General features: G+C 47.5%; 1 protein-coding gene across 2 annotated transcripts; it reads left to right on the forward strand.

Annotated features, from left to right (window-relative positions):
- The first annotated feature begins 293 nt into the window (after positions 1-293).
- Positions 294-18,774, forward strand: LOC142373235 (3-hydroxy-3-methylglutaryl-coenzyme A reductase-like). 2 transcript variants are annotated; one of them, XM_075456399.1, is made up of 20 exons: positions 294-381; positions 752-955; positions 1,071-1,182; positions 1,506-1,593; positions 3,066-3,150; positions 3,272-3,377; positions 3,503-3,609; positions 3,698-3,817; positions 3,953-4,089; positions 4,228-4,514; positions 5,544-5,662; positions 5,750-5,944; positions 6,124-6,282; positions 6,364-6,521; positions 6,647-6,752; positions 6,929-7,099; positions 9,084-9,224; positions 9,849-10,007; positions 17,558-17,706; positions 17,785-18,774. In XM_075456399.1, the coding sequence occupies exons 2-20, from the start codon at positions 794-796 to the stop codon at positions 17,837-17,839; spliced, it is 2,616 nt and encodes an 871-aa protein (XP_075312514.1). In that variant the 5' UTR covers positions 294-381; positions 752-793; the 3' UTR covers positions 17,840-18,774. The 2 variants fall into 2 exon arrangements, with proteins under 2 accessions (XP_075312514.1, XP_075312515.1); XM_075456400.1 differs by having other exon boundaries at positions 306-401.
- The last annotated feature ends 36 nt before the right edge of the window (positions 18,775-18,810 follow it).

The following is an 18,810-nucleotide window of genomic DNA, read 5'->3' on the forward strand; positions in this document are numbered from 1 at the left end:
TATCTGAATAAATTGACTGAAAGTGCCAGAGGTTCAGTTTCTTTTCACAAATTGCGTTTATTATTTGCACAGGCCACTAGATATGGTTGCCAACAACTAGCTCTGATAATTTGAATTCTGGTTTGATAAATATATAAACTATAAATATATAGACCATGAGTTGGACTAAGCGTGTATCGAAAAAGGACGCATAAATATATAAAGCTGTTACTTTAGAAATATACGCCACTTTTACCATTATGCAGCACTTCTCTGTTTCTCATTTGGCCCCGCCCCGTTACGTGCTGCTAGTGACGATGGAATGAGGTCAGGATTTCCGCGTCGCCATGTTGGTTCTGTGATTCGTTACATCAGGGTTGTAACAGTGCCATCATCGTTATGGTAAGAACCCTCCGTTCACAGTGAGTCCCTGCTTTGGTATTACGACAGTTTCATGATAATACCAAGGAGTAACTCTGCGGAGACTGAGTGACAGGCGTACTTTGGTTACAGGCTGTTTAAAGATGTGTGACAGCTAATGTGCTAATGCTAAAAAGTAGCTAATGCTAACTAGCAATAACGGTTATAGAAACTTCCTTGTTTCTATATTTCTTAAATGAAATAGAGCAAAATTGTGTATTTTGAACTGAAGCTTCCTTTGCTATCTTAGCATGCTATGTGTTCTTTTTTTTTTTAAAGTACTGTAGTCTTGTGTAAAACTGCCCGCTAATCACTCTCTGTTGGCTTGGGTGTGCCATTTGTGTATTAACAGGTGAAGCTGTGACCTTAGGAAGCAGGAAGGCATCCTGAGACCATGTTGGCACGTCTGTTTAGGCTCCATGGCTTGCTGGTGGCTTCCCACCCATGGGAGGTGATAGTTGGGACCCTGGCTGTCACCATCTGCCTCATGTCCATGAACAGCTTAACAGCCAGCAGCCAGGTGTGCAGCTGGAATGAGTGCCCCAAAGTTGAGGAGGTTAGTCTGGTGTGAATGTAGCACTTACAAAAAAAAAAAAAAAAAATCTAAACAAACAGAATTCCTGCTTTAGTTGTTTGGATACTAACAAGTAAAAATGTCTGGTTTCTTACAGGACGTCCACAGCAGTGACATAATCATTCTGACAGTCACTCGCTGCATGGCCATCATTTATATCTATTTCCAGTTCAAGAATCTTCTACAGCTGGGATCCAAATATATTCTGGGTCAGTATGATTATAGATTGTGGCTTGGACAGTGATGAACCATAATGGCTGTTCGTCTAATGCCTTTCAGCATTTTTGTGACTGCATCACACCCAGAGAGCGTTGAAACCTCCTGGACTCTCGGTCCCGGTTTGGTCTTTTACTTCTGCAGACCCACACTTTTTGATTCAGTCATATTGTGAAAATGTCAGAAAGGAAAACATTTTATTCACTTTTGATATATCAAAATACATGTATTTTTCCTAAAACGTGTAACCCAAGACCTTGGATAACAATCAAACATGACCTGAAATGTCAACATTGTGTTTCTTCTCTTTCTGCAGGTATTGCAGGATTATTTACAGTATTTTCCAGCTTTGTTTTCAGCACAGTGGTCATCCACTTCTTTGGGAAAGAGCTGACAGGCCTTAAGTAAGTCTCAGGAATGTACTCACATACAGTATACTCTTTGCAACCTTCTTTAAAGTGATGAGGGTTATGACATGAAGTTACTTGTGAGGCCACTTTTTTTTCAGACTAGGAAAACATGGTTATTAACAGTATTATTCAGGTATTACCCCATCCAGCCGTTATAATGGTCTCATGCTCTAAGTATATGAGGAAAAAGAGCTGGATACTGCACAATCATTGAGAATTTTAATGAGATGTTCTGAGACATCTGAAGCTGAATCATATGTCTTACTTTAACTCTGATCTGTCAGATTGTCTGACATAAGGTTGTATTTTCAGTAGGGCTGGGCGAGTTATTTCGTTATTATCGCATTAACTCATTGATTATTTAACGCGACAAATATTTTATCGCGCATTAGCGCAGGTTTTATTATTTATTTTATTATTGTAAAAGTCATATCAGCTGTCTGCTGTGGAACAGGAATAGAAAGTGTCCACCAAACATGGAGAAGGGTACGGAACTTTTACTCGGCCATTTTCACGTTAAAGTTCTTCCAGACGGCGGAGTCGACAGAACCAAAGTCATCTGTAAACACTGCCAAGTTGAATTGTCTTCTCACCGTAGTAATTCCAGTCTAAAATATCACTTAAAGGCAAAACACACAATTGATAGCAGCAAGTCATTTACCGAAACAGACAGTGGAGCGAGGCTTCTACATAAAAACTCCATAAAAATGCTGTTAAAATGTTAAAAGTGTGTTTGCACAACAAATGTTATGGCACTTTCATTCATATGGCAGTACATTTAGAATAAAACTAAATGCTAAAAGCTATACGCTACTTTTGAATTCATTTTTGGATTTTGCGTACAAATGCGATTAATCGTGATTAATCAGGGAAATCATGTGATTAATTAGATTAAACATTTTAATCGTTGCCCAGCCCTAATTTTCAGCTAATCAAAATACTTTTTACTGCACTTACATTTGACGGCTCTGAAACAGGAAGGTATCACAGTATTTATATTGGATCACAAGTTGATACCTGCCATTTGTGAAATGTGGGGCTTGTTGACCAAATGTTGTCAAACAAGTTGCTGGTAGTGCTCAGACTTTGTATACTGAAGTTTCTGTTATTACAAGTGTCACGGTTTATTGCTGAATTCAGTGTCTAAAGGTCCATCATTTTTTGTGAAACTGCTCTCAAAATTGTTGCCATATAAAGGTATAAACCGGTAACGCTTATCATGATAAACGTTTAGACAAATAATGGTTAAACATTTATGCAATCGCAGTGCAGCTGAAATTCCTGCAGTACTTGTGACTCAGAATTTGGTGTCACACAGTCCGTTGAGATTAGCAGTGAGTCATTTCATTTAGGGGTTGGTAATATCAAAGTTATGTCTAATTATAAAATTGATACTTTAAGATGCTGAAAGAAATATTAGCTCATCTTTTTCCTCTTTGACTCCCATTTGACTTCTCTCCCTGCAGTGAAGCCCTGCCCTTCTTTCTCCTGCTTATTGACCTGTCCAAAGCCTGCGCTTTGGCTAAATTTGCCCTCAGCTCAAACTCTCAGGTAAGTGCGACACAGCTGGTTGCACTATACTATGTGCCAGAAATGTACCTCCATTCATTTGGGGAACGCAGCTGCTACAGATGTCAGTGTCTGATGATGCCGCCGTGTGTTTTGTTTGTAGGAGGAGGTGAGAGAGAATATTTCTCAGGGCATGGCTATCCTGGGACCCACGTTCACCCTTGATGCTCTGGTTGAGTGTCTGGTGATAGGAGTTGGCACCATGTCAGGTAAAGATTAGTTCAGCTTCCTCACCTGTAAAAGGTCGACGGGGCTGTGCTGAAATTGTTAGAAACGTAGTGGTGATGCTTAACCGAGTGGAAGATGAAACCAGTATTTTCCCATTGTTTTCCAGGTGTACCTCAATTAGAGATCATGTGTTGTTTTGGCTGTATGTCTGTTCTGGCCAATTACTTTGTCTTCATGACGTTCTTCCCAGCGTGCGTCTCCCTGGTTCTGGAGGTAAGATGTGAAACATCTGGTAGAACCTATGCTGACACGTCGGGGATATGAGTTGCATGAATCTTAGTATTTATGTTTGCGTTTAAAGCTGTCAAGAGAAAGCCGCGAGGGGCGTCCTATCTGGCAGATGAGCCACTTAGCCCATGTGCTGGCTGAGGAGGAGGATAACAAGCCCAATCCTGTGACCCAAAGGGTTAAAATCATTATGGTGAGAAATTGTTTTCAACCCTTCTGTGCAGGTGTTAAAAGCATTCTAGACTGTTGCTTTTTGTACCTGCGATATGAGTGTTAAAGGACGTTTGTACAGTCTTACTGAGGTCGTCTCTCTGATGTTATTTCTCAGTCTCTGGGCTTGGCCTTGGTTCACGCCCACACTCGGCTAACATCCGAGCATTCAGGTCACAATCGCACCGAGGAGGGACCCAGCGGAGTAAAGAGACTGGAATCGGCTGGCACCATGTGGCCTCTGAAGCTCACGAGGTAAAAAGCAACATCCAACAAAGATTGCGTGAATTTCTACACGATCCCAGTTGTCTGTTACAATACATTCAGCGTTTTAATTGATTCCAGTGCGGGGATCTCCTCTCATGCCTAACCTTGTGTGTCTCCGCCCACCAGCATGGAGCTGGAACACGTGATAACCCTCAGCCTAGCCCTGCTACTCGCTGTGAAGTACGTCTTCTTTGAGCAAGCAGAGACAGAGTCGACGCTCTCTCTGAGGAGTCCCATTAGCAGCTCTTCTCCGACCCAGAAGCCCAGGACAGCAGAGGACTGCTGCAGGAGGGAGCTTCCAGCCTTGAAACCCCACAGAAACACGAGTGGTATCCTGGCAACCAGCACTACGGCCTCACCTGTCTCAGACGTGAAACTGTCCTCTGAGGCTGACATCATCTTCAAAGACACGGGTGAGGCTTGTGTTCATTTCAGCTTTAATGATGAAATAGGAAATGTTTAGAGGTATACATCATATCAGCTTTCCAAGTCAACTTTTTAAATATTTAATGCTATTTTATGTTATTCAATTTTTTTTCCTGTTGAAAATTTTCCAAAAGTAATGGAGAACATCTCGAATACGATGACCATTAGAACACTATTTGTCAAATTGCAGCCAAAGGATTTAAAATGAATTGAAAAATTAAAATGAGTAAATGAAAGTGAACCTAAAGCTCTTCTATAAAACTACTAAGAAATGCTGTATTGTAATCAGTTTGCTTTATTCATGCACATTCCAGACAGTTAAAAAAACAAAGCTGGTGTCGTGCAGTGTTTTCTCTGAGCGTAAAAAAGTCTCTCAACTCGACATTCATTCTTTGACAAACGTCTTTGTACATCTATGTGGTATCAGCGTGGTTCAGTCTGGCAGAAACTGGTCTATGAAGATAGCGACTGAATTAAGAGCTCACATTTAGTATATTTTTAACGATAGGAGTGGAAGAAGGAATGCGTTTATTTTAATGTATGAATTTTCAAAACATTTGAATAAATTCATGATTTTTTTTCTTTTTGTATTCTTCTAATATCCAAAATGGTTAAAATAACATAGAAGGTAGTTTTGCTTTAGATCTTATGAATGAAAAATTTTAAATATAATTTAGTGGATAAGTGGGTGCACAAATGTGTATCCTGAATCTGGTTAATAAGAAAAAATCCCTGTCGTAGCTTTGATCTTAGATTGACTGTAATGCCTCATCAAAGATATCTGTTCAAGTACGTAAGCTCACACAACAAACTTTTCCTTTAAGGCCAGAAAAACTGATAGTTGTTACATTTTTGCAGTGAAGAACATTGTGAGGATAACGTAACAACATGATAAAAGCGAGTTCTGGCCTGGCGCACGCTGTTAGCCCATTCAGCAGGACAAGTAAATGACACATGAACTGACACGGCAAAGCCCTCTTGTTAAATCGCTCTCTCCCGATTCCTCCGCCCCACAGAAGCGACTGCGGCTCCGATGGAAAGCGACCCCCTCGCTCAGATGTCCTGTGTTCCACCAAGTTGCAGGTCAGAGCCCCGATCGCTGGAGGAATGCATGGCTATCCTCTCCGATCCCCAGGTAAGCTGATGGAAAGCACAATCTGGAGCTTGTTTTGTTTGCTTGTGTTACGTTGTAAAAACTTTTTTTTTTTTTTTTTTTTTTTAGAGAGGTCCCCAAATGCTTAGCGATGCAGAGGTGATGAAACTTGTGACCTCGTGTAAGATACTGAACTACAAACTGGAAGCCGTGCTTGAGACTCCAGAGAGGGGCGTGACCATCAGAAGAGATATGTTGTCACCCAAACTTCCCGTTTCCTCTGCGTTGGCTTATCTGCCGTATAAGGGCTATGACTATTCCAAGGTAGCGATAGCGGGCTTATCTGTCAAATGTGCACTCCTTTTTATTGTTAGATAAGTATCTTTAACGCTCGTCTAATCTACCCTCAGATAATTTTGGTTGTTACATTTGAACAAATCAAATGTTTCTGTGTTCTTGTTCCCGCTGCATAGTGTGTATCATTGTGTGTCCTTGCCCTCTAGGTGATGGGTGCTTGCTGTGAGAACGTGATCGGCTACATGCCGGTGCCGGTGGGAGTGGCTGGCCCTCTTCTGTTGGACAACAAGCAGTTTTACGTCCCCATGGCGACCACAGAAGGCTGCCTGGTAGCCAGCACCAACAGAGGATGCAGGGCACTTTCTGTAAGAGAGGAAAATCAGGCCACATGTGTGTGTGTGTACGTACGTGTGGGTTGTGCTGACAGTGTTGTCCTTCCTGTTCAGCTGAGCGGGGGCTGCAGCAGCAGGATCCTTGCTGATGGCATGACCAGGGGTCCTGTGGTGAAGCTGCCCTCAGCATGCCGGGCTGCAGAGGTCAAAGTCTGGCTCGACACCTCAGAGGGATTCCGCCTCATCAAAGAGGCTTTCGACGGGACCAGCAGGTCAGCGGGAGCGGTGTGATTGGCTGACGGCAGTAGTGGAACGAATACAGAATGACACGAGGATGAAAAGGTTTTGTTGAATCAGAGGACCACGCGGCTCATAAATGAGTGTTTGCACTTTGTAGGTATGCTCGTCTGGAGAAGCTGTTGGTCTGCATCGCTGGGAGGAACATGTACATTCGCTTCCAGTCGCAGACCGGGGACGCCATGGGTATGAACATGCTCTCCAAGGTACGACCAGCTCCTCCAGCAGCCAGGAGTCGCTTTAGTCGTTTCGTCTTTTGTGCAGTGTTTTACACGTGTGTGTGTGTGTGTGTGTGTGTGTGTGTGTGTGTGTGTGTGTGTGTGTGTGTGTGTGTGTGTGTGTGTGTGTGTGTGTGCGTGCTTGTGTGTGTCGCCTTCTCCAGGGAACAGAGAAGGCGCTGCACAGACTGCAGCAGCAGTTTCCAGACATGGAGGTGCTGTCAGTTAGTGGCAACTATTGCACTGACAAGAAATCCGCCGCCATTAACTGGATCCTGGGCAGGGGCAAGTCTGCTGTGTGTGAGGCCACTATTCCTGCCAAGGTGGTCAGGGAGGTAAACACAACTCAAACCACCTTTTGTAAATATTTGGAATTGATTCATAGTTTTGTCCTGTCTCATATATTAAAAAAAGCTAAGTTTATGCTGTTTTAGGAATGGATTATTTCATGCCCAGTGTTTGGCATTGAGTATCTGGTATAGGCTGAGCCACATATTGTGATATTTTCAACTTTTTTTTTTTTTTTTTTTTTTTGCACAATATTTTTATTAGGTCTTTTTCAAGTCGTGTAGGACATACAAAAGAAATAAGGAAAATAGAAAAATAAACAAATCATAGTAACAAAAAATGAATTTGCCTATATATAAAATAAATAAATAAATTTAAAGAAAAATAATAAATTTAAAGAAAAATAATAAATAAAATAAAATATTAAAAATAAAATTTTTAACTAGTTTTATCTTAGTGCTGATCGATCTATGGCCATCGAGCCTGTTCTGTCGAAGGAGCTGACAGATCCCAGTGTTTCCCACAGAATTTTTGGAAACTATGGGGGGGGGGGTAAATTCACGCGGCGTAAATTTGTGCGAGTGCAGATTTTATTTTATTTGATTGATTTGCAGTGAGTACTTATGCCTTTTTGAGAAACATGAAAAGGTTGTCCTTGATAATAAAGGATGTGGGAAGTACACAATGAGTTCATGAACACATCAGTAGTGGTTTGGTTTTGATTTCTTTAAAAACAAGAGAGCTATTACAAAATAAAAGCCATAAATATGAATGAATCATATACAGTGATTACTTAGGCCTTTTTTTTTTAATTAAAAATGTTTTCCTTGATTAATAAAGGGTGTGGGAAGTACACAATGAGTTCATGAACACATCAGTAGTGGTTTGGTTTTGATATCTTTAAAAACAAGAGAGCTATTACAAAATAAAAGCTATAAATATGAATGAATCATATACAGTGATTACTTATGCCTTTTTTTTTTTAATTAAAAATGTTTTCCTTGATAATAAAGGGTGTGGGAAGTACACAATGAGTTCAGGAACACACCAGAAGTGGTTTGATTTTGATATCTTTAAAAACAAGAGAGCTATTACAAAATAAAAGTCTAAAATGGCATTAATTATGCTCACTGAGTACATGTTCTACTTAAAATGATTTTTCTGGAAACTAAAAGGCTGTGAAAGCTTTATAGTGAGTTCACAAACCCATTAGAAGTGGTTTGGTGTTCATTGGTTGAATATCCAGTGAGAACAAAAAAAGGCGTTGCACTTTTGCGACGTTCCCTAAGCGCTCCGGCTGCCGTAGTTCACTTAGAATTATATTCGGCGCGGTTACTCTGATCTTTCAGGCTTACTTTGGTGAGTTGATAAAGCCTGTGGTATGTTAGTCTTAGTTTTCTGTAAATATTAATACCACCCTGAGGCTAATTGGTGCGGTTTTTGTGACGCTATTACAATTACAAAGCCGCAAAATAGGCGAATGTCGAATATAAAACCAACTTCACCCCGCTCCGCCTAGTCGGGACGGATGAAACACCTTATTTTATACAGAAACTATTGAGCTTACTATTTTTTTATGCAACATACCGGATAAAAAAATACCGCACGAAAGATTTTACTTACCGCATTGAAAAACAGGTTCGCGGGGTTAAAATTTGAACGGCATGACGTTTTCACGCGAGATTTCGCAGGGTTGGTCAGTCTTGCGGGCTGAACGAAGTGACGAAATTTGACGTGTCAGACTTGCGTGGTTTTCGAGGAAATCGCTGTGTTTCACGTCCCGTGTTTCACGTCCCGTGTTTCACGTCCCGTGTTTCACGTCCCGTGTTTCAAGTGATTGGGATTCGGAAACTATGGCGGGCCGCCATAGTTTCCTCAATGTATGGGAAACACTGGTCCTGAGATTGCCCCAATTTACAGGCACGGAGGAAAAAAATCAGGCCAAAGTTTCCAGTTTTCCTTATTGCTGCCGTTTTTTTTGTACATTTTTACACTCTTCTCTGAAAGAGCCCTTTTTTCATTTTTGTGTAGATGCTGAAGAGCAGTACAGCTGCTCTGGTAGAGCTGAACATCAGCAAGAACTTGGTGGGCTCGGCCATGGCTGGCAGTATAGGGGGCTTTAACGCTCATGCTGCCAACATCGTAACAGCCATCTACATTGCTTGCGGACAGGTAATGGATCACTCAACACATTTTAACTTGCTTCTTTTACAGCACTGGCAACAGATTCAGCCGTGGTTAAAGTGGTTAAAGTGAGAGCAAGCCTTGGTGTAGCTTTTCGTGACATTGAGCTGTTACAGCACGGCCTGTTTTGAAAAAGACACAATAGAGAAACAAAATGAACACATTTTTGAAAATGTGCGACAAGCAGAAATGTATCTGTATGAGAAATGTTGAAATGGACCTCATGAATGTTTGAATAACTTTATTGAATAAGAATGTTTATTATTAAGTAGAAGAAATCCAATGAAGATCAGTTTCGGTTGTCCATAATTACAGAGCAACTTTGCAACTAAAATCATTCACAAGTGATAAAAGTACGGAGAGATGTGATGTCACTTCATGATGATATCATATTTTATTGAAGCTCTTCGGGGTCCGATGTGACATTTGCTTTTTATTTTCATCTTTTCATCAAAGTTTCAGTCGACTCCGATAAGGATGTTGGTGTCGGTGTGTTTCTCCTCCTGAGAAGCCGTTACTCTGCTCTGATCTACGAGCAAAATGTTCCCATTGCTTTGAATTACTCAGAGGACTCTGAGCGAACTTTCTGAGTGTCTCTGTGTTGTGGTTTAGGATCCGGCTCAGACAGTGGGGAGCTCCAGCTGTATCACTCAGATGGAGTCTGCTGGTTCAGATGGGGAGGATCTGTACATCAGCTGCACCATGCCCTCCATAGAGCTGGGCACAGTGGGAGGAGGCACCAACCTGCCACCACAGCAGGCCTGTCTGCAGGTATTCTCACTTGTACTTCATGTGATTACTTTTACAAGTAGATGCAGTCCTTTGACTTAGCTGTATCTTCTTTACCGTTTTAAATCTGTGAACATGAAGTCATTTATTTTGTGATAGTTTTACAAAATGCATCTTTTGTGCATTCTTGTTGCCAAGCAGCCTGTCACAAAGACGCAGCATTTGTTCCCATTTCTCCCATTTCATCTATGAAAAACATCAAAGATAACGAAAGTTACGTATGTAACTACGGTTCTATGAATCCCGAATGACCGCCAGAGGCGGTGCTGAAAGCACTGAATGTCCCTTCGCGCATGCGCCGTTCGAGTAGTAATACCAACAGAGTCACACCTGTGACATGTCGGGTGATCAATCAGAGGCTATATAGCCCGGTGTCATCCGACACTCTGCTCCTACAGAATCTTCTCGCGGAATGCAAGGATTCTGAGTGACAGAGAAGCTCTGGCGGTCATTCGGGATTCATAGAACCGTAGTTACATACGTAACTTTCGTTCTATTTCATCCCTACTGACCGCCAGAGGCGGTGCTGAAAGCACTGAATGACCAATACCAGCGGCGTCACGAGGAATCCAGAGCAAAATACCTCAATGGGAAGGCTCAGAGGACCCTCGCCGCAGAACCTGATCCAGAGGATGAGGGGAGGCCACATTCACCCTGTAGAATCGGGTGAACGTGCTCGGGGAAGCCCATGATGCAGCAGCACATAGCACTTCCATTGGAACCCCCCTCAAGGCAGCCCAGGAAGCAGAGGCGCTCCTGGTAGAGTGCGCCTTCACACCAGCGGGTGGGGAGCAGCGCCCCGTAGCGTAGGCGTGGCAGCTGACATCCACGATCCAGTGGGAGAGGCGCTGTTTGGAAAGGGGACAACCCAACCTAGGGCCCCCATAACACAGGAATAGCTGGTCCGAGCGTCGAATAGCAGCAGTGGCTGCAATGTACGCCTCCAGTGCCCTCACTGGGCACAACGACCGGGACCCACCAGCAGTACCTTCCGACACGGGTTGAAATCGTGCCAACCTCAATGGCCGGTTGCAATGCGAACGAGGCAACACCTTAGGCAGAAATGCAGGGTTTGGCCACAAGGTAACCCCAGATTCATCAGCATCCCACCTGAGACAGGAAGGGCTGACCGACAGAGCATGTAGCTCGCTGACCCTCTTAGCCGAGACAATAGCCATCAGAAAGGCAGTTTTCCACGACAGCCACCTGAGGTCCGCCAGCTCCAAAGGTTCGAATGGGGGGTGGCACAGAGCTTCAAGCACCAAGGGCAGATCCCAAACAGGGGCCCGTGGGGCCATCGGTGGGTGCAACCGACGAGCGCCACGCATAAACAGGGAGATGAGTTCATGGCTCCCCACAGTACAGCCCGCAAAGCCAGCATGACCAGATGAAATGGCCGCGACATACACCTTAAGCGTTGAGGGAGTGCGGCCCCTGTCAAGAAGAGACTGGAGAAACTCCAGTACAGTGGACACTGCACAGGTGACTGGATCATCCTTGCGGGCAAAACACCACTGGGAAAACAGCCGCCACCTGTTCTCATATTGCTGGCGAGTAGAGGGTGCCCTGGCACTCAAAAGGGTGCGTCTGACGGGATCAGAATGACCGGTCAACAGCTGTCCAAGCCGTCCAGCGGCCATACCCACAGTCGGAGGCGGTGGGGATTGGGGTGCCACAATCGTCCCCCCAGCTGGGACAGCAAATCCCTCCTGGTCGGGAGACACCATGGGGCGCCGCGACACAGGCTCCGTAGAAGCGGGAACCATGGCCGTGCCGGCCAACACGGAGCCACCAGCAACAGTCTGTGTCCCTCCTCGGCAACTCTCCGAAGGGTAGGCCAAATCAGGGACAGGGGTGGGAATGCATACAGGAGGACCCTCGGCCAAGGATGAGCCAGTGCGTCCTGGCCCAGTGCGCCTGACGCCCCCGTAAGGGAATACCATCGAGGGCACCGAGTTGACTCCTCTGTGGCGAAGAGATCCACCTCCGCCTGACCAAAGAGGTCCCAGATCCTGAGCACCACGTCGCCGTGAAGGGACCACTCTCCCGGCGCAGTTGCCTGGCGGGAAAGAGTGTTGTGCCGCCCAGGCAAGTACACTGCCCGCAGGGTGGACAGGCGAGGAGAGGCCCATTCTAGGAGGGCTGTGGCCACTTCCAGCAGCTGCGCTGATCTGGTGCCACCCTGATGGTTGACGTGGTAGACCGCGGAGGTGTTGTCCGACCGTATAAGGACATGTTTCCCTTCCAGATGGGGAATAAAGTGACTGAGTGCCAAATGCACCGCACGCAGCTCCAGTACATTTATGTGCCTGGAGCGATCCCGTCGGCCCCAGCGGCCCTGAGCCGCTCTGTGTTGCCATACCGCACCCCATCCAGTAGGGCTGGCATCCGTCGTGACCACCTCTCTCCGACACAACTATCCCCATGGGGACACCCCTGGACAAATAGCTTCTGTCCCTCCATGGCCTCAGGACACGAAGACATGACCTTGTCACCAGGAGTTGGCGATGCCTGTGCCGCCTGGCGTCCAGGCGGAAGCTGTTGAGCCACCTCTGAAAGGGGCGCAGTGACAGCAGACCCAAGGGCACGACCCGGGTGACTGATGTCAGTTTGCCCAGCAGCCGCAGGAAGGTGACGTAGGACAACTGCCGGCCCAGCCTGAATCGACTGACCAACTGGAGTATGTCGGTCACCCGTTGAGCAGATGGGTAAGCCCGCATGGAGGGCGAATCCAGAAAAATACCCAGAAAAACGGTTGTCTGAGACGGGGTCAGGCAGCTCTTTTCCGAGTTGACCTGGAGGCCCAACCGGGACACGTGATCCAGCAGACGATTCGTATCGCGAAAGGCATGTGCTCGGGATGGAGCGCAAAGAAGCCAATCGTCGAGGTATGCAAGTACCTTCACTCCGCAGGCCTGCAGAGGAGAGAGGGCCGCTTTCACACACCGAGTGAACACCCTCGGGGAAAGAGAGAGGCCAAATGGGAGCACCCGGAACTGCCAATGGCGACCCTGATAGGCAAACCGGAGAAAACGGCGATGTTCTGCCGCAATAGGTACATGGAAGTACGCGTCCGTCAAGTCTATTGAGGTAAACCACTCGTTCCTCGCAACAGTCTGAAGGACCTCTGCTGTCGTGAGCATGTGAAAGGGCAGTACCTTGAGATATTGATTCAGTCCCCTGAGATCCAGAATGGGACGAAATCCGCCTGTCTTTTTGGGCACAAGGAAGTATGTGGAGTAGTAGCCCTTGGGTTGTTGCAGAGGATCCACTGCCTCGATCGCGCCTTTGGCCAGGAGGGCGGAAAGCTCCTGATCCAATGCATGGGCTTTTACCGGGTCGGTGATCACGGTCACCCTGACCCGGCGTGAAATGTGAGGCCGCCGTCGGAATTGTAACCGGTAACCATGAGTCAGAGTTGCAACCACCCATGGATCCCGAGTATGAGCAGCCCAATAACGGAGCTGCTGATGGGAATAAAATCCGACGGTCGGCCTGGTGGCATCACCGTCTGCCCCCACGGCCCCTAGGGGCCCTGGTGGGGCGGCGGCCAGAGTGTGGGTCACGGGCCTGCCTGGCTGGTTGGCGGGCTGGCACACGAAAGGCCCTGCTGGGCCCCTGTCGTTCGGCCGGGGGAACCCGAGCACGACCCCGAGGTGGCGGCCAATCACTGTGGCCAGCCTGCGGGTGCCGTGTACGCCGAGGTGGGGGCATACCCCTGCTCAGGCCTGAAAGCTGCCGCCTGGTGTTCCGCGCCTGAACAGTCCGTTCCAGCGCTTCCAAGGCAGCCGAGCCAAACAATTCCCCTGGCACCACAGGCACCCCACGGAGGGTCCGACGACCTGCTTCAGTCAACGGAGACTGTGCCAGCCAGACCTGTCGACGAGCCTGAATCAAGAAAGACATCACGCGCCCAAGCTCCCTAGTCATCAGTGCAAAAGCCTGAAGCGCAGCATCACTAAAGCCAATCGCAGTAGTGGCCCCACCAGAGTCCTGTAGGGATGAAGAAAGGGCGAACATGAGGTGCGCCAAGGAATTGCCAAGGCGGCCAGCACGCGTCCCGGCGTTATAGGCTCTACAGAGGAAGTCGTCTGTAACACGGCATTGAGCCCGTGGGCACCGAACATCACGGCGAAGAGCCTCATCCGGCGCCACAATGAGTGAGGCCACAGCGGGCTCAACCGCAGGCATGCAATCCAAGCCTGCTTTAGCCGACTCATGCATAGCCTCTAACACGCGACCATCTGGGGAGAGGCGCGAAAAGGCTTTGGGGTCCCGCCAACAGGCGTGTAGCTCCTTTAGGTACTCCTCGGATGGAGGGACAAAGAATGGAGCAGGGGCCTGTCCGCGCCTGAAAAAGGCGCTTCCGGGAGCCGACTCTTGTGCCTGTGGGACGGTCAGCTGCAGCTGCCCCAAAGCCATCTGCATGACGTCCCGCATAGAGCCGTCGCTCGCCCCACTAGCTGCCCCCTGTGAAGAGGGCGAGCCAGACCCTGTACGAGACGACTGCGCCCCCACCTCACTCCTAAAGTGAGAGGCGGAGGCAGCCAAAGACAACGTGTCCTCCTCGGGTGCCAACTCAGGCATGGGGGGAGACGCAGGATCCAACTGGTGTGCCTGGAAAAGGGATTTCATTTCCGCTAGTTCTGCAGACAAACGCTCCACCACTGTGGAAAGGCCCTGATCAGCCTTGGCTCGACTCCTCTTAGGAGGAGCCACAGAGGCCGCAGCCTCACTCCGGCGCTTCGAGCGCCTAGGGAGGGTCACCTGCCCAGAAAGAGGAATGTCATTGCCAACCTCGGGGCGCAATTGGGCCAGCCGAGTCACCCTCACGGCATGGGGCATGTAACTGCAGTCCATGCAGGGGTTTTCCGAGAGGGCCTCCACCAGGTGATCATGCCCAAGGCAGGCAGGGCACAGATCGTGGCCATCATCTGCCTGAAGCACGGTCCCGCAATCCGTACAACCGTGGGAGCCATCCATGTTTGAAGCTGACCTGAGCTCAACCGCAGGCCGAAAGAACGGGGGAGCTGACACCGGCAGCCACGTCCAGAACACCGGACGACAATCCAAACTCCAAGACTGGGAGAGGGGGCGAAAACGCAGCCGTCACCAATCAGGGCAGTCAACACCGAATAGGCGGCTAGCTAAAACTGGGAGAGGGGGCGCAAACGCTGCCTTCACCAGTTAGAGCGACCAACACTGAGTCAGCGGCTGGCTAGAACGGGGAGAGGGGAGGCGGAAACGCTGCCTCCACCAGTTAAGCTCAGCGCAAAACAGAGTGAGCCGTCCGCGAAAGTTGGGAGAGGGGGCGACCACGCAGCCTTCACCAACTAACGCTCCGTGCAAATCAAGCAGCCAGAACTGAAGAAGCGGCTAGCCAAGACTGGGAGAGGGGGCGAAAACACAGCCGTCACCAACCAGGGCAGTCAAGCCGAATAGGCGGCTAGCTAAAGACTGGGAGAGGGGGCGAAAACGCTGCCTTCACCAGCTAAAGCAACCAAAACTGAGTAAGCAGCTGGCTAGAACGGGGAGAGGGGGCGGAAACGCTGCCTTCACCAGTTAAAGCTCAGCGCAAAACAGAGTGAGCCGTCCGCGAAAGTTGGGAGAGGGGGCGACCACGCAGCCTTCACCAAATAACGCTCGATGCCAATCAAGGCAGCCAGAACTGAATAAGCGGCCAGCCAAAACTGGGAGAGGGGGCGAAAACGCTGCCTTCACCAGTTAAAGCAACGGAAACTGAGTAAGTGGCTGGCTACCACCGGGAGAGGGGGCGAAAACGCTGCCTTCACCGATTAAATCTTAGCGCAAAACAGGGTGAGCCGTCCGCGAAAGTTGGGAGAGGGGGCGACCACGCAGCCTTCACCAAATAACGCTCAATGCCAATCAAGGCAGCCAGAACTGAATAAGCAGCTAGCCAAAGCTGGGAGAGGGGGCGAAAACGCTGCCTTCACCAGTTAAAGCAACGAAAACTGAGTAAGTGGCTGGCTACCACCGGGAGAGGGGGCGAAAACGCTGCCTTCACCGATTAAATCTCAGCGCAAAACAAAGTGAGACGTCCGCCAAAGTTGGGAGAGGGGGCGAAAACGCAGCCTTCACCAAATAAGTTTCAACGAAAAAACAGGCAGACGGACTCAGAAGCCACCACTGGTAGCCCAGTTCAAAACCGGAAATCAGCTGGTTATGGGAGAGGGGGGCGGAACGCCACCGTCACCAACCAAGCAACAAAAACACAGATGCCACCGCAGGCAGCTCAGCAAACAGACTCAGAAGCTACCGCAGGCAGCTCAGGTCCAAACTTAAATAGCCGTTTACTATCGGGAGAGGGGGCGAAAACGCTGCCGTCACCAACTACAGCAAACAAAAACACAGCTGCAACAGAACTCAGAGGCTACCGCCGGTAGCTTAGTTCAGGAAGTCAAACAATCAGCTGTGTAACCTCGGGGGAGAGGGGGCGACGCCACCGCAACCGAGTAAGCAACAAAACTCAGAAGCTACCGCCGGTAGCTTAGTTTAGGAAGCCAAACAATCAGCTGTGCACCACGACACCAACCTGTGAGTCGGTCCAAAAGTAACTCGTCGCAGCCCCTAGGAGGGCGAAATATCGCTGCTCCAGCCACAGGCAAATGGGGCGTCAAACGACGGTGAAATGACCAAGAAGGCAGGTTGATGCTGTGCAAGCGAACCGCACGCGAGAAGAAAAAGGAGCAGAGTGTCGGATGACACCGGGCTATATAGCCTCTGATTGATCACCCGACATGTCACAGGTGTGACTCTGTTGGTATTACTACTCGAACGGCGCATGCGCGAAGGGACATTCAGTGCTTTCAGCACCGCCTCTGGCGGTCAGTAGGGATGAAATAGAACACAGTTTGACAGACAGAAAATAGGATTTTTGCTCCAACAAGCTGATTCCCAAAGAGCTATTAGCTGAAAACTTGGCATATCTCAGCATGGTGTGCAGTGTGTCCTTAAAACATTTGAGGAAACTGGACAAGTGAAGGAGAAAAGAAGAAGTGTCAGGCCTAAAAAACTATTCATAGCAGATGAACAGTGTCTGAAAGTGATGTCCTTAAGAAAGATTCAGCTGATCCATCTACTGTTGGCCCAAGCCTCATCAGAAACAGTCTCCGTGGAAGGGTGGCTGTCAAGAAGCTGTTCTTAAGGAAGGGAAACGGGGAGACAAAGATGAAACTCTGGACGTAATCAAGTTTCACATCCAGTTGAACACTGTTTAATTTAGACGTCCTGTAGACCTGGTGTGGTACGGCAGACGTTGCCTCACATATACAGAAGGAAATGTCTGTTTGTCCATTTCGTTTTGACTTGAGTCTTGGCTCCAGATTAAAGCAACTGTGTGACTGTTCCTCAGACGTAGCAGAAAATAAGTAAAGCATGACCTGAGTTTGGTGCGATGTGAAATGTAAGAGAACAGCTTTTATCGTCAGGAACACGAGTGTTCTCTTGGCTATCTAGATCTGAGGTATTTTGTTCTTTACATTAAAAACCTTTTTATCATTCTGTGTCTTCAGATGCTTGGTGTCACCTGTCCCAACCAGCCCGGTGAGAACGCCCGCCAGCTGGCCCGTATAGTCTGTGCTACAGTCCTGGCAGGAGAGCTCTCCCTGATGGCCGCTCTAGCCGCCGGACACCTCGTCAAGAGTCACATGATCCACAACAGGTTAGATGGTTTACTTTTTCTTCTGAAAGCACTGCAATTTTCCCAGGGATTTCTCACTTTGTTGCATCCGTCTCCTAGATCCAAAACAAACCTGCCGGAGACGCCTTCGTCACAGTCGGGCACAACTGCGTGACAGTAAACGCCCCATTGTGACGACGTTCTGAAGGGAGCGCAGTGAGCCGTGGACCTCGAGACATCAGAATGCTTAGAAACACAGCCAACATAACCTGCTTTGTGTGTGTGTGTGTCTCCCAAAATGACTGCAAGACGTTTTTGGGTTCAGATGTTACTTTAAAGTTACTAATTTGTGCCAATTGTTTACATCTGGAAGTTTTCATAAGCAATTGATAAAAGCCTCCGTTGTCGTTTCTGATCCTTCATCTAACTGTGAATCACTGAGGGTGTCTGGATTGATAAAAATCCAGCGTGCTGCACAGGAATCATGTGCCTCTTCAGAGTTTAAAGGCCACATAGAGAGCTTGTGTGGTTTCTACGTGTGAAATCTTCAGACTTGTTAACACTTTTCCCTTGAAATCGATCTTTTGCACTTGCCAAAGCTTGCTTGAGACGGCACTGTCGATTTAGTGGGCGACTGCTGTTCCCTAGTTTGAAAATCCACGAATGTATGTTTTTACTCGGCCACTCGTGTCAGTATTTTTACTTTTGTCACTCGTGCGACTCTCCCTGAGTGAAGGCGCCACTGTATACTGTGTATACTGTAGAGTGACTGTCTGAAGAAAGAATGAAGTTTGTCACAAGCTGGCAGATTCAAGTCGTTACAGGCAGGCTTCTTCACGGAGTTGAGGAAAACTGAAAGCAATATTAATTTATTTCAAGTTACTATTAACTGTGCAGACGTATTAGAGGATTTACTGGAATGGAGGGTGTGCTAAAGAATGATTATAAAGTATCACTGACCGCTGATGCTACAGTTTCTTGTATCGTCATTTTCAGAAGTGGCCTTACATAGTAAGTCTTAGAAATTGAGCTTCAGCACTCTTCAGATAAGAGTATTACATTTTATTTCTCTTATTTAAAAAAATAAATAAATAACACTACGTTCCTCTTTGACGTCTCGTCTTTCTGTGACTTTGACAAATGATT

Source organism: Odontesthes bonariensis, chromosome 22 (genome assembly GCF_027942865.1).
Source record: "Odontesthes bonariensis isolate fOdoBon6 chromosome 22, fOdoBon6.hap1, whole genome shotgun sequence".
Classification (NCBI taxonomy): domain Eukaryota; kingdom Metazoa; phylum Chordata; class Actinopteri; order Atheriniformes; family Atherinopsidae; genus Odontesthes; species Odontesthes bonariensis.